General features: G+C 35.4%; 1 protein-coding gene across 1 annotated transcript in view; it reads right to left on the minus strand.

Annotated features, from left to right (window-relative positions):
* Positions 1-16,840, minus strand: part of hpse2 (heparanase 2) — a 106,793-nt gene that overhangs the window by 13,410 nt on the left and 76,543 nt on the right. Inside the window, exons 9-10 of the mRNA XM_073834584.1 lie at positions 7,994-8,139; positions 33-179 (exon numbers count right to left, since the gene is read on the minus strand). Coding sequence (XP_073690685.1) covers positions 33-179; positions 7,994-8,139 — 293 coding nt within the window. The remainder of the gene's footprint in view (positions 1-32; positions 180-7,993; positions 8,140-16,840) is intronic.

Here is a 16,840-nt window from a genome sequence, read left to right on the forward strand (position 1 = left end):
TAAATGGCTGTCATGGATGAAAACTGACTTACGTGGAGTGAAGTCCATCTGTGCCGAAGGGCTGTAACAGGTATTGGTGAACAGTTTTATTTCGTAAAGTCCCGGCCAGCTTAATTTTCTTCCGTGAGCGATGCAGGTTGATGATGTAGATGGTTATGGATCCTCTGACATAATCATGACTGCAGGAAAGAAAGAGAAATCAAAACAACAGTTTACAAAACAGCAACATTTGATTTCAAAAGTTGCATGTGACACTAAAAACCGCAGTAACAGCTGCTGAAAATTCAGCTTTGACACCACAAAAATAAATTACATTCTAAACCAGGCTCAAATAGAAAACAGCAACTTGAAATATTAGTAATATGTCACATTATTACAATTTGTACTGTATTATGAAAGCATCCTGGGTGAACATGACAGACTTATTTCAAAAACAACTTCTAAACGATAATATAGATGGCTTTACAGCTAACAAACCTTCGATACTGATAATGTAATACACCTGAATTCCAAAACAAATCAACACATCTGAAAGAATATGGGCAGATAATGTAGAGAAATGTCTCAAACTCTCCTAATTTAGCATCTGAAATTCCACATATATTGTTCACGCGCATAACGCTGACAGAAACATTGAGTCCGTTCCCAGAATTCCATTTACAAGAGACAATGTGTTATATTTTATGAGAGCCCAAACCCTCCCTTGATTCAATTTCAGTACACAATAACCAAATAATAAAGTACTGTATATAAGCAAAGGAGGCCCAGGACTACGTCATGTAAAAGAACTGATTGTTTTTATATAACAACTGTAAAAGCATTAGCTCCCCTCCCAAATTCGCTGGGGTAACAAAAGCTTTATATGTGTTGGACGATCGTGCTTGTGTTACAGCGTTTTCGGGGTTATAACGCTGAAGAGCAAGCTTTAGGGAATATTAACTGAAGATAAGTATCTGGCAACATGATTAGGCAAACATGATAAAATTCAATAAGGATTTTAACGTCAAGGCAAGGAAAACATCGCTGCGGTGCATGAATACCACATGTTGCAAAGGCCCGACTGCACCGGTCAAAGCTTGGCTTTTGTCAGGCGAGCCTGTTAGTAATCTCACCGATCACGAGCGACCCGGGCCATGTGCATCTTTACACCTTGGCGCACACTGAATAGAGTTCAAGGGGGGAAAAAAATTTCAGGAACGAGACAAACCCGAGACTGTGTAATGAAAACATCTCTCATGTCATGTGATACATGTGTGGTGTCTCAGTTTTAATAGACTTTGGTAACTTGGGTAGATATTTTCCAGAAGGGCGCATTAGATCAGACGAACAGATCGAAAAATGATAAACATTGTCCAAGACTTTGAAACAATGTGCCTCTCCAGCATTCGCATGGGGAAAGTAAACATGGAATCCTTTGTTTGATGTGAGCGAATGGTCCTGGGGAAATGTGGACCGGAGAAACCACTCAAAGCACCGAGAAGGAGGCCTGTTTTGTATAAGGGTGTTGTGATGGATTAGTGAAGATACTGAAAGCATATCCATGACTTGTCTGACCGGCCATTTTAACCACTAATAGAACGAAAAACTTGAATGCAGCTGGAGGAACGAGACCCGAATGTCTTTAAGCTGTTGCGAGAAAAAAAAAAAGCGCCTTTGGAACATTGTTCGCGTTTCCACTGACACAGAGGAAATTCTGGGAATTAGATAATATCGTTGTTGACATTTAAGAGTGTCATTTTAATAAAAAACATTTTCATTTAAATAAAATCGCCTGTCTATCATCAATAGACACAGTCAGAGTCACCTTGCCACCGGAGAGGCACAGCAAAAGCAATGCATTTAGGGAATCAGTTTTAGTTGTAGACCAGCTGTTTCGGGTTTCATGGCATTTACTGAGATTACTTGTTCGGTTTGTGGTGGTTTCGGCTTGATGGATAAGACACAACGTGATGAGATTTTGAACGTGGCCCAGAACTCTGTCATCTGTATGTATCAGAAACTGCCCGAGTTGTGTAACCCGATAATGTCAGTTTATGTTCAAATATTTCCTGGTTGATGCCTGAAAACTTTCTCAACTAAGATTTATGACATTAAAAAAAGAACATAGCCTACAAGTGCAATTTCAAAGATGCTATAAATACATATTTGATGTTATTTGAGAGCTTTAAATGTCCTAATCATTTAGTTACGAACCAATTCCTAGATTGCAGTGTTGGGGAGTTACTAAAAATGGCAAAAGAAGCAATCTCAAAATGTCTCTTTTGGTACTCTGATTCATTTTAGTACTGTAATAATAGCAATTGATTTTAGCGATTCATTGACTAATTTTATTGAGTCAATGATTTATTCGTTTTAGCGATTCAGTGATTCATTCCAGTGAGTCAATGATTCATTTTAGTGATTTAGCATAGAATACAGAAGTGCAATCTTAGATGCTATAAATTCATACTTGATGTCTGAGCTTTACATGACCAAATCATGCAATTACAAACCAATTTCGAACAGTGGTAATGCCTTATGTTGCAAAGTCACTTAAAAAGAAGCAATAATCTTAAAATGTCTCTCACTTACGTAGCGTTTGGTAGACTGATTCATTTTAGTGATTCAACAATTTATTTTAGTGATTTAGTGATTCTTTTTAGTGAGTCGATGATTCATTCTAGTGATTTAGCCATTCATTTTAGCGATTCAGTAAGTCACTTCAGTGAGTCCATGATCCATGATAGCTTTTGGTAGACTGATTCATTTTAGTAATTTAACAATTCATTTTAGCGATTCAGTGAGTCACTTCAGTGAGTCCATGATTCATTCTAGTGATTTAGCAATTGTTTTTAGCAATTCAGTGAATAATTTCAGTGAGTCAATGATTTATTCTAGTGATTTAGCTATTCATTTTAGCAATTCAGTGAGTCACTTCCGTGAGTCAATGTTTTATTCCAGTAATTTAGCAATTTGTTTCAGTGATACAGTGAGTCACTTCATTGAGATTCATACTAGTGTCAATGATTCATTTTAGTGATTTAGCAACTTTTTTTAACAATGCAGTGAATCATTTAAGTGAGTCAATAATTCATTCTAGTAATTTAGCAATTCATTTTAGTGATTCAGTGAGTCATTTCAGTGAGTCAATAATTTATTCTAGTGATTTAGAAATTCATTTAGCTATTCAGTGAATCATTTCAGTGAGTCAGTGATTCATTGTAGTGATTTAGCAATTCAGTGAGTCAATAATTCATTCTAACGATTTAACAATTAACTTTAGCAATTCTGTGAGTCACTTTAGTGAGTCAATGATTCATTCTAGCGATTTAGCAATTGTTTTTAACGATTCAATGAATAATTTCAGTGAGTCAGTGATTCATTCTAGTAATTTAGTAATTCATTTTAGCGATTCAGTGAGTCATTTCAGTGAGTCAATGATTCATTCTAGTGATTTAGCAATTGTTTTTAGCGATTCAGTGAATAATTTCAGTGAGTCAGAAATTTATTTTAGCAATTTAGCAATTCATTTTAGCGATTCAGTGAGTTAATAATTCATTCTAGAGATTTAGCAATTCATTCAGCAATTCAGTGAATCATTTCAGTGAGTCAATGATTCATTCTAGTGATTTAGGAATTCTTTTTTGTGATTCAGCAATTCATTCATCTTTTAATATTGTCTTTTACTTAAAATATGTAAGTTTGCTTCTAGTTGTTGACTAATACAAATGAATAATACAAATGATGACATTTCTATTTTTATTACATTTTTATTACTTTTGTTTAAAATTGATTTCTTCAGCTGTCGTTCTAAATTTAGATCCTTACAGTTACTGCTGAATAAATACTGCTCTCATTATAAATAAAATGATAATATCTGTGTTAAATACACTACTTTTCAAATGTTTGAGGTCAGCAAGTTTTATTTTTAAAGTGATTAATACTTTTATTCAGCAAGAGTGCATTAAATTAATAAAAAAGTGAAAGACATTTTTATGTTACAAAATTATTTCAATTAATATTTCAAATAAATGCTGTTATTTTGAACTTTCTATTCATCAAAGCATCCTAGAAAAAATGTATCATGGTTTCGGAATTATACATTTTTTAAACAATAAAAATTGTTCATTTAAATTGCAATAATATTTTAAGAAACTTCTTCCAAAAAACATTTAAACAATCTTTCTGACCCCAAATTTAAAAGGTACCCAACTAAATAGTATTTTCTTCACACGTGTGTTCCAGCAAAAACGTCTGTCCTGCAGGAATCCTGAAGCCAGGGGCCAGTAGCGGCACTGACACAGAGCTGTAACTGAGCTGAGACACGGGGATCTGTAGACCGTAAACCTACACTGCTGCTGAAAAGCTGGCAGGTCCCGCTCACATCATTCTGGGGTAATAGATAATCATCAAAGGGAATGATGGCACTTTTTATCTGGCCTGGGTACAGACCTTCCTATTGTCCTGCAGCTCTACTCCCCTCACCTGCCTGAGCCTCTGGTGTCTTTCAGCGCCTCTCACACTGTAGAAAGAGACTCCGCAAACTTGACAATTGATACTTGTTAAATTTTATGGGCTCTCACTCTGAAAGAGTGGCTGTCTGGACTCTGTAATTTATGTGTTTGAGAATGAGCAGGTAAGCCTATGTACTCAAATGATGGGAATCTGTATGGAGATAATGCTACAGGTCAAAGAAACCCACATACAATCTTGTGATGGTAATGTATTTGCTATATACAGTTGTGGCCAAAAGTTTTGAGAATGACACAAATATTAGTTTTCACAAAGTTTGCTGCTAAACTGCTTTTAGATCTTTGTTTCAGTTGTTTCTGTGATGTACTGAAATATAATTACAAGCACTTCATACGTTTCAAAGGCTTTTATCGACAATTACATGACATTTATGCAAAGAGTCAGTATTTGCAGTGTTGGCCCTTCTTTTTCAGGACCTCTGCAATTCGACTGGGCATGCTCTCAATCAACTTCTGGGCCAAATCCTGACTGATAGCAACCCATTCTTTCATAATCACTTCTTGGAGTTTGTCAGAATTAGTGGGTTTTTGTTTGTCCACCCGCCTCTTGAGGATTGACCACAAGTTCTCAATGGGATTAAGATCTTGGGAGTTTCCAGGCCATGGACCCAAAATTTCAACGTTTTGGTCCCCAAGCCACTTAGTTATCACTTTTACCTTACGGCACGGTGCTCCATTGTGCTGGAAAATGCATTGTTCTTCACCAAACTGTTGTTGGATTGTTGGAAGAAGTTGCTGTTGGAGGGTGTTTTGCTACTATTCTTTATTCATGGCTGTGTTTTGGGGCAAAATTGTGAGTGAGCCCACTCCCTTGGATGAGAAGCAACCCCACACATGAATGGTCTCAGAATGCTTTACTGTTGGCATGACACAGGACTGATGGTAGCGCTCACCTTTTCTTCTCCGGACAAGCCTTTTTCCAGATGCCCCAAACAATCGGAAAAAGAGGCTTCATCTGAGAATATGACTTTGCCCCAGTCCTCAGCAGTCCATTCGCCATACTTTTTGCAGAAGATCAATCTGTCCCTGATGTTTTTTTTGGAGAGAAGTGGCTTCTTTGCTGCCCTTCTTGACAGCAGGCCATCTTCCAAAAGTCTTGGCCTCACTGTGCGTGCAGATGCGCTCACACCTGCCTGCTGCCATTCCTGAGCAAGCTCTGCACTGGTGGCACTCTGATCCCGCAGCTGAATCCTCTTTAGGAGACCATCCTGGCGCTTGTTGGACTTTCTTGGACGCCCTGAAGCCTTCTTAACAAGAATTGAACCTCTTTCCTTGAAGTTCTTGATGATCCTATAAATTGTTGATTTAGGTGCAATCTTAGTAGCCACAATATCCTTGCCTGTGAAGCCATTTTTATGCAACGCAATGATGGCTGCAAGCGTTTCTTTGCAGGTCACCATGGTTAACAATGGAAGAACAATGATTTCAAGCATCACCCTCCTTTTAACATGTCAAGTCTGCCATTCTAACCCAATCAGCCTGACATAATGATCTCCAGCCTTGTGCTCGTCAACATTCTCACCTGAGTTAACAAGACGATTACTGAAATGATCTCAGCAGGTCCTTTAATGACAGCAATGAAATGCAGTGGAAAGTTTTTTTTTTCGGGATTAAGTTAATTTTCATGGCAAAGAAGGACTATGCAATTCATCTGATCACTCTTCATAACATTCTGGAGTATATGCAAATTGCTATCATAAAAACTTAACCCAATTTCCAATATTTATGTAATTCTCAAAACTTTTGGCCACGACTGGACATTGAAGTTCTGTTCCAAGCAGCCTACCTAGACAGCAGTTTAAGGCATCACAAGTGCATTCCTGACATCAAGTTAACATCAACATTTCACTGACTTCTATGAAATTGGTTCTGGAGCCAATTTTCACATTAGGCAATCAAATGGCAACCCAGCAGAGGACCAAAATTGTTGATTGTACAAAATTGAATTAGAGTGGTTTCATGCTCTCTGCATCCATTATTCCACCACATAAAACACTGTGGTCGGAACAAACCATGTTTATCTCTATTTGAAGTGAAGCCGCATTAAATGCAGTCTGGGTCATATTTAAATAGTTTTGTTCGAAGCGTTGGGAGGCAATAAGATGACGGTTTTACAAAAAATTTACACAGCGCAACAGTTTTGAACACTGATAATAATGTTTCTTGAGCAGCAGATCAGCATATTACAATGATTTCTAAAGAATCATGTGACACTGAAGACTGGATTAATGATGCTGAAAATTAAGCTTTGCATCACAGGAATAAATTACATTTTAAAATATATTAAAACAGGGGAGCAAATCCAGAAGGGAAGAGCGTTAACAAGGCTAAAATTCATCTTCAAGAACTGCAAATTGATTATGCATTTTTACCCTGAAGAAGTTCACTTCTCTGGAGGAGCTGACCGTTTTTCTTGACTTTCGTCGCGATGCGATTCTATTGAGAATCTTGCCTAGACTTTGTATTTAATTTACTAATTACTTGTCTTATTATTGCATTAAGAAGAGACTGACTATGCAGACTTGCAGATGCCTGATTTATGGCGTGATGACTTTTAGTGAAAATGATGAATGGTGTTATAAAACAAGATTTGTTTGGAAACACTTGTGTGATGGTTGAAAGTGCGGCTCCCCTGTTTCTTATGTTTTTGTTATTTGTGTTTTATGTACTAATTCTGGAAAATATTCTGTTTTTGTTCAGATCGGCATATATTTTTCTTTTAGGTCACTATCTGTATTGTTCAAATATGTTAAGATACAGCTGTTTCTCAAGTGAGGTCTATGACAATGGTTAAAACACTTTGCATTTGTACTTGGACTGTCAAACAAATTTATAATCCTACAAAACGGAAGAAGGTTTTGTCTTAGAAAAGAGCAGATTGGTATCATTCTTACAAGAAACACGTTTAGATAAACAGTAACATTTAGAATTAAAGCAGGGAGGTTATAGTCAAGTATACTTCATCCTTTTCATTGTAGAGATCCTATCTCTAAGGAAAAATAACTGGATCCAATTTTAAAGATGCACAATGGAAAAGTGCCAGACCTGGATGGGATGAGCTGTGAATTTTATAAAGGATGGCACAATTTACTACTTGAACCTATGCTCATTGTGTTTAATTACCCATTTAACACTGGGCAGCTTCCTGAATCTCTGAGAGAAGCAAATATTTTACTTGTATTTTTTTTAAACCACAAGTCTGCTCTTCATACAGATCTTTATCTTTATTAAATAAGGACAGGAAATTGCTAGTTAAAATCCTGGCTTCTCGTTTGGAAAAGATAATTCACTCTTAAAATAAAGGTGCTTCACGAAGCCATAGAAGAACCTTTCTTGTCTAAATGGTTCCATAAAGAACCTTAAACATCTGAAGAACCTTTCCGTTTCCGGATTCTTTGTGGAACCAAAAATGGTTCTTCTATGGCATAATTGATGTATATTTGAATAAATAGATCTTATATCAGACAGTCTGATGAACCTACTTGTGAAAACTGGTGCAGTGCGCATAGATGCGAAGTTTGTCCCGGATCACCCGTCCAGGGCGCGGCTTCCTCTGGAGACCTGCGACGTGCACCGCAAGCACCCTGGGGCCCACCAGACGTTTAAAGAGCAGAGATAACCAGTAATCCTACAACACCAACACACAAAACACATGTTACAAAATAAAAAGCATCACTGAGCCATTTTTACTGGAGCTTTGCCATGTCAACACGCATGTTAGGTCAAGCTATTCTGTCATGGAGTCGTGTTAGCGTGGCGCACCTCTGCACAAGAAACATGATTCATGCAAGATGATTCTGGTTTAAATACACCGGACAGATGTGGCATTTCTCCGCCAGAAGAAATCCAATGAATTCCAGCATCCTTCCTCCTTCCATCAAAGTTGTTTTAATTTTAGAATTGTTAAAGAGAAAGCTGAATTTTAAAAGTGTAAAAAAAAAGTAGGCGTAACATAAGTTTCTCATATCTGCTTTCACTTTAGTATGAGCGACTCTTCTTTTTCTTTTTTTTAGAGATTGAAAAAAATGCACATGTGCTTCAGTCTTTTATTGAGAAGGACATTTTCTTGGATGCTCAAATGGAGAGATATAAGCACAGTCTTTCTTTTGGAAGCTTTTCCTGTTGAAACTGAGAAACAACAAGGCAAAAAAATCTTCGCTTGACCATAATAAATGAAATGGCTCATAGAATTGAAAGATACACAATGTATTTTTTGCGTTCTGCCTTCAGGGGGAACAAAGCATTTTTCCAGTCATTCTTTTACAGGAAAAATCAAACTGATAAAGATGCATGTGCAAAATGTACCTTGGCTCCTAGAACACCTGCTTTAAATCTGGCATGAATTTTCAACTTGTGCTTATTGATATTATTAAAGGAACTAAATGTGTTACCCAAGCCAGACACACACACAAAAAATGTGTGTGTTCATGATTGTGCATGCAAAATATTATCCTGCTACAATTTCTGGTCCAAAAGTCATACTTTTAGCACATAAACAGGACACTAACTAGCCTAGTGTAACCAGAGAACTGTTTCCTACATGATTGCGTACATTTTTATTGCACGGAAAAGAGCAATGGCAACCTGAGTTTTATATGCATGACTGCAATAGGTCTCTCTTAATACCTCTCATCAGTTCCTAAATTCAACACCTAACTGAACTGGTTCAAGCAGCATGTGTGCATCAGGAAGTTCCCATGCAATCCTGCATATGGCAGCATTTAAAGGCTTCTTTTCCAGGGAAACTTTAACTTAATTTGCTCCGGCAGTGTACATTGTGCAGCATCTGCTATAGGCAGTGGGAAAGAGAGATTCGGGAATGGGTGGGTCTCTTTCAAATGCAATTTTATGAAAAACTACATTTTAAAAACATAAAAATACAAAATCTCAAGTGTTTCAATGTGACATGATTGCAGTGAAACTTCTGAATTAACTATTAAATAATCAAAGTTTCTGTTTAAAAGCAATTTGATTTTTTAAAAATATTTTGAAGTGCTTTGAAACATGCAGCATTATTCTATGTGTTGATTCAGCTGAAACAAGATGACAGGGTGGCACATATCAAACAGTCCCAACTCCTTTTCTGAATAGCCATTAGTGCTTTATTTATATCACAGCTTGGGTCAGAGCCATTGAGCTCAGTAAAGCCACATTTGACAGCGTATGACAGCCACAATATCATCCATATGGCTATAAAAATAGGTAAAGTTGAGGTCAAAAGTTTGCATCCCACTTTTCAGAATCTGTAAAATGTTAATTATTTTATCAAAATAAGAGGGATCATACAAAATGGATGTTATTGCTTGTTTAGTACTGACCTGAATAAGATATTTCACATAAAAGATTTTTACATACAGTGGACAAGAGAAAATACTAGTTGAATTTATAAAAATGACCCTGTTTAAAAATTTACATACACTTGATTCTTAATACTGATCCACAGCTGTGTGTTTTTTTATTTTTATTTTGGTTTGTATAGTGATCAGAAAAATCCTTCTGGTCCAACAATTTTTTTAGTTTTCCAGCATTTTCGTTCATTTGAACCATTTCCATCAATGACTTTATGATTTTGAGAACCATCTTCACACTGAGGACAACTGAGGGACTCATATGCAACTATTACAGAAGGTTCAATTACTCACTGATGCTCCAGAAGGAAAAACCATGCATTAAGAGCTGGGGTGAAATCTTCTGTTGCTTCTAAAGGGCAGTACTAAATAAAAAAGATGATATTTAGGCAAAATAAGAAAAATATACACCTTCATTCTGTTCAAAAGTTTTCAACCCCTGACTCCTAATGCATTGTGTTTCTTCTGGAGTATCATTGAGCGTTTGAACCTTCTGTAATATTTGTATACGAGTCCCTCAGTTGTCCTCAGTGTGAAAAAATGTTGGAATTGTTGGAAAAGGTTCAAAAAAACAAAAATGCTAGAAAACCACAGAATTTGTGGATTTTTCTTCAGAACAGCGGGCAGTTTAATTGTTAAGGACAAACAAGGGACTCATGAACAGCTATCACTAAAAAACAAAAACACAGCTGTGGATCATTCAGGTGACAACACAGTATTAAGAATCAAGCGGATGTAAACTTTTGAATGCAGTCATTTTTTCAGATTCTAGAGAGCATTTGATTGGACAGAAAGTTTGATGAGAAGCTGAAGTGCAGGGTGGTGTCATCAAAATCACTGATCCATATTGGCAGAAGTTTTGAATGCTTGTATCTTCTAAATGCAAATTTTGTCATTGTTTTGGAGCACACTAGCTTATATATTACCTTAAGGCTAACATATTCATACTAAAAGCCCAAGAGACCCAAGTCTACATTAGGGTATTTTAAACTGGTTTACACTGATCTGCATGGAAAAGTTTATGCTACAGAAAACACGAAAATGACAACAATGCTCAAGAGTGTTCACCTCAACAACCTTCAGGTCCCTTATTGCACTTTCAAAGGAGTGAAAACACTGTGTTTGGAGATAATACCAGTATTTCGCTTAGAAAGCATTTCTCAGCCCTTCCAGTAAAAAGTGCAGAGGCCATAATGACCGAATAACACAGAAACCGCTTTAATAATGAATAAATTAAAGTCAAACCACTAAAGACCTAAGGGATTAAAGGATATTACCAACTTTTTTGTCTGTAATACCAACAGGATATAAGCAAATGCCATGTCCCGTAATGCCAGACAGACACATAATAACTTAACGTGAGAGTGTGCAACAAAAGCGAAGCAATTTTAACCACATAATAAACAACTTGGAGCAATAAGATCCTACCATTTTAATAATATTTAAAGGTGAAGCGTGTAATTTTCACACCACTAACCGCAGACACTAAACGGAATTAGAAAAATGACTAGAAGGGTGGATTTTCTGAACAAAATGTGAGTGGTTCTTGCCAGGGTAAAACTTTCTGCCAGGATGCTGGAGTTTGCCATGGCCGCAAATCAAGCCCACCAACATACCTCTATGATATTACGGTGTTGAAATATTGCTGGACATGTTGCTGTTGGGCACGGTTGTCTATTAGCCCAATTCAAAGCCAAGTTTTTCTGTTATTCTGATTTAAGATATGTGTGGGGCACCTTTTCGGTGCTGTGTGAAAGCAATAGCACATCTTCAATAATCTGACTCATAATTCATATTGATATTAATAATTAATAATAATATTTTTGTGCCGATTATTGAAGAAAGGTGCATTATTAACTTTACCTAGCAGATGAAAAACTATATAAAAAAATAAATAAATGTAGATATTATTAAGTAGAGGTGTGATATTGCTTTCACCCAGCAGAAAATCTACATGTTTTAATATATTGTTATTAATATTAATACAAATAATATTGTGCAAATTAAAATTTGTTATTAAAATGTTATTAATTTTTTATTCTCACAGACCCAAAACATAAATAATGTATGGTTCATCTGTGGAAATTTAACAAGGAAATTTGTGAAATTTGTGACTGCAATCAAATATAAATACATTTTCTTGCCAGGATCCTTCTTTAACAATATTTTGTGCAAATCAATTAAAATTGAGTTTTTAATCTGCGATGGTAAAAAGAAGTGTACTGTCTTTCACCCAGCACATGAAAAACTATAAATAAATAAATATATAAATAAATAACTGTGCAGTGTGAAATAAAAAAAATACAGAAATTGAAATAAAGGTAGAGGTACTGTCTTTTACACAGCAGATGAAAAACTATGAATGAATAAATATATAAATAAGTAATTGTCCAGAGTAAATAAAAAAAAAAAACATATATATATATATAAAAAATAATTGTTATTATTAAAAAGAGGTGTACTGTCTTTCACTCGGTAGATGAAAAACTATGAACAAATAAATATCTATAAATAATTGTGCAGAGTATTAAAGAGAGGTGTGATATTTCTTGTATCTGGTACATTAAAAGTAAAGTAAAATAAAATAAAATAAAATAAAATCTGTGTGTCTTTCACCCAGCAGATAAAAAACTATCAATAAATAAAAATAAAAAACTAATTGTGCAGCATATTGAAGTCTAGTATTAATTTTACCTAGCACATAATAAAAATAGAAAAATAAACATAAAAATATAATTAAAAATAATTAATATAGTTAGAGTAATACAGAGTATTTAAGAAAGGAGTGCTTTTTTTCATCTGGCAGATTAAAAATAAAATAAAAAAATTGTGCAGATTATTGAAGAGAAGTCTACTAGTGCTTTCACTTGGCAGATAATAAAAATAGAAATCAAAGAGAGGTGCATTATTGCTTTCACCAGCAGACAGACAGACAGACAGAAAGATAGAATGATAGAACGATAGAACAATAAGAACATTAAAATGAGTGATAGATAGAACGATAGATACACAGACAGACAGACAAAATGATAGAACATTAAAACGATCGATAGATAGAATGATAGAACGATAGAACAATAGATAGATAGATAGATAGATAGATAGATAGATAGATAGATAGATAGATAGATAGACAGACAGATAGACAGATAGAACAATAGAACGATAGAACAATAAGAACATTCAAATGAGTGATAGATAGAACGATAGATACACAGACAGACAGACAAAATGATAGAACATTAAAACGATCTATAGAAAGAACGATAGAACGATAGAACGATAGAACAATAGATAGATAGATAGATAGATGATAGATAGATAGACAGATAGAACAATAGAACGGTAGAACAATAAGAACATTAAAATGAGTGATAGATAGAACGATAGATACACAGACAGACAGACAAAATGATAGAACATTAAAACGATCTATAGATAGAACGATAGAAAGAACGATAGAACGATAGAAAGAACGAAAGAATGATAGATAGATAGATAGATAGATAGATAGATACTGAAGAGAGGTGTGCTATTGCTTTCCTCCAATAAATAGATTTAATATGTGTAAGAAAAATAGAGATTTGCCTGAACCTGGATTTAGAAACCTTTCTAAAGCTGGATTTAGAAATTATTTTAACATCAAAAGAATTCCACACATCACCTTATTATTCCAAACATGTAGACATATAATTACGAATATGTTATTAGTGCACCTGAGAAATCTCCTGGTTCTGATTAGCATCCAATCAAAATGACTGAGGCGAAAACACACGAAACAGCAAGAGACAAAAAGAGGCAAAGCGCGAAGAGGGCATGAGATCATCTGCTGAGGTGTGAAGGGAAAGAAACGGAGACATGACTCAGTAAGGGATTAAAGAGAAAAGGTTGGACCGTAAATTTTCCACGCAGGCCGACAGGTTGCGGCTGTTGCGAATTCTCGCAGTGGGGCTTCTGGCAGTTCCCACAGACATCCAGCTATGTTTAAAGCATTGCGATCCCAGCAGGGGGCGATTGGTCCTTGGAATAACTAGAGATGTTGAACGAGAAGCAGGGGGGAAAAGATGACCGTTTCGAAAGTTGTGAGGACGAAAGCATGACTCAAAGTGCTTTTTATGGAAAGATGCTCATTTTGGCTTGATCTGGAAGAAAAGTGCTCCTGTTGAGATTTGGAGAAATACAGATTCGCCTTCTGTGAAGCGTTGCATAATCAAGAATTTCTACCATTGCTGTATTTTTCGTCTTTATGTCTTCCTTTACTTTTATTACCTGCACAGGAACATATGTTATCCTGAGCCGGTCGACAGGTCTGGCTCTCCACTGCTGGTGGGCTATAAAAGAACTCAGGGCCACGAGCAGATAATGTATCTATCAGCATCTGGATTCAGGGAGGATTGTGTGTACAAACCAGAAGGTAAGCTGCAGGTGAAGCTAAAAGCAGTGGGACTGCTTCGATTTTAAAGGGATAGTTCACCAAAAAAATGCCAATTCTGTCATTAATTACTCACCCTCATGTCGTTCCAAACCCATAAGACCTTCGTTCATATTTCTTGGGAACCCAAATTAAGATATTTTTGATGAAATCCGAGAGTTCTCTGACCCTCCACAGACAGCAAGGGTCAGCAAAGTATTCTCGTAGCTTCATGAAATTATGGTTGAACCACTGATGTCACATGGACTATTTTGTTGATGTTCTTGGTACCTTTCTGGACCTTGAACGTGGTAGGGAGAAAGCGCTCAGATTTCATCAAAAATATCTTAATTTGTGTTCTGAAAATGAATGAAGGTCTTATAGGTTTAGAATGACATGAGGGTGAGTAATTAATGACAGAATTTTCATTTTTGGGTGAACTATCCTTTAAGAGAGAATATAGATTAAATCAATTTGTTTTCATCTATATGATTATCATCTATATTGTAAAAGAAGGAACCTGGCAAAAACAAAAAATTATTTATATTTGATTGCAGTCACAAATTTCACCAATTTTCATTAGTGTTAAATTTCCACTTTATGTTCTGTAGAGATTAACCAGCAATTTAATAACGATTTTGAAATTTAACTTAATTTTCTAAATAATTAATTATTTTAATATGCTCCTATTACAAATGAACTATGTAAGATTTACTATATTGAAAAAAAACCTGTTATTAAAAAGCATGTCTTACATAAACGTTATGTAATATATGTATTTTAATTTTATAATTAATAATTTTATCAAAAAATGTAAAATGCTGTAGCAAAAACCTGTTAAAAGTTGGTTGGGGAAAAAAATAAAATTATATTTTCAAATTAATAAAATAAAAAAAATTAAATACTACAAAAAATACAAATTCACACACACATTTGTAAATGTATATATGTATATTAAAATACATAAAATACACACACAAATACATATTCATAAGTGTATACATGTATACACAAAAACATAAAATACACACACACTCGCACACACACACACACACACACACACACACACACACACACACACACACACAAGTCTGTGTGTATATATACACACACACACACACACACACACACACACACACACACACACATATATATATATATATATATATATACACACACACACACACACACACACACACACACACACACACACACACACACACACACACACACAATGGTTTACATGTTTTATGGGGACATTCCATAGGCGTAATGGTTTTTATACTGTACAAACCGTACTTTCTATTGCCCTACACCTACCCTACACCTAAACCTAGCCCTCACAGGAGATTGTGCAAACTTTTACTTCCTCAAAAAAACTCATTGTGCATGATTTCTAAGCCTGTTTCCTCATGGGGACCTGAGAAATGTCCCCACAAGGTCAAAATTTGGTCCCCACAACGTGATGAATACCAGGTACACAGACATATGTGTGTGTGTGTGTGTACCTGGTATTCATCACGTTGTGGGGACCAAATGTCCCCACAAGGATAGGAATACCAGTAGATTTTGACCTTGTGGGGACATTTCTCAGGTCCCCATGAGGAAACATGCTTATAAGTCATGCACAATGAGTTTTTTTGATGAAGTAAAAGTATGCACAATCTCCTGTGAGGGCTAGGTTTAGGTGTAGGGTAGGTGTAGGGCGATAGAAAGTACGGTTTGTACAGTATAAAAACCATTACGCCTATGGAATGTCCCCATAAAACATGTAAACCCAACATGTGTGTGTGTGTGTGTGTGTGTGCATAAATGCATAAATGTGACCCTGAACCACAAAACCAGTAATTTTTTAATTTTTGATAATTGAGATACATCATCTGGATAAATAAGCTTTCCACTGATGTATGGTTTGTTAGGATAGGACAATATTTGTCTAAGCACTACTTAAAAATCTGGAATCTGAGGATGCAAAAAATCACAAAACTGATAATTGCCTGAGAATCGAACTGAGAGTTGTCCAAATTAAGTTCTTAGCAATGCATATTACTAATTAAAAATTACGTTTTGATATATTTACGGTAGGAAATGTACTAAATATCTTCATGGAACATGATCTTTACTTAAAATGAATGCATATAAGAAAAATCAATAATTTTGACCCATATGTATTGTTGGCTATTGCTACAACTATACCTGCGCTACTTGTGACTGGTGTTGTGGTCCAGGGTCACAAATGGTAAAATACAAAATAGTAAAATAAAAAATAAAAAATAAAAAGTTACATTTAATTAAATCTAAACAGCAGACAGAAGTGCTGTATAAAGAGTTTGTATATTAATAAGAAAATGTAAAGTTAGTATATGAAAACTAATATTTTTATTGATGTTTTATATCTGGAGTCTCTGAGACCCGAAATATAAGTAATGTAAATATTTCACACATCTGACATTGCCAAATTGAAACGTAGTTTAGAAACAGATCTCATAATATAAGTCGTGATGTACCAAAACTGAACATTAGGCATGTTTTCCGAACATAAGGTTAAAGTTTCTTTCAGTCATGGCCTT

This window comes from Garra rufa, chromosome 2, assembly GCF_049309525.1.
Source record: "Garra rufa chromosome 2, GarRuf1.0, whole genome shotgun sequence".
Classification (NCBI taxonomy): domain Eukaryota; kingdom Metazoa; phylum Chordata; class Actinopteri; order Cypriniformes; family Cyprinidae; genus Garra; species Garra rufa.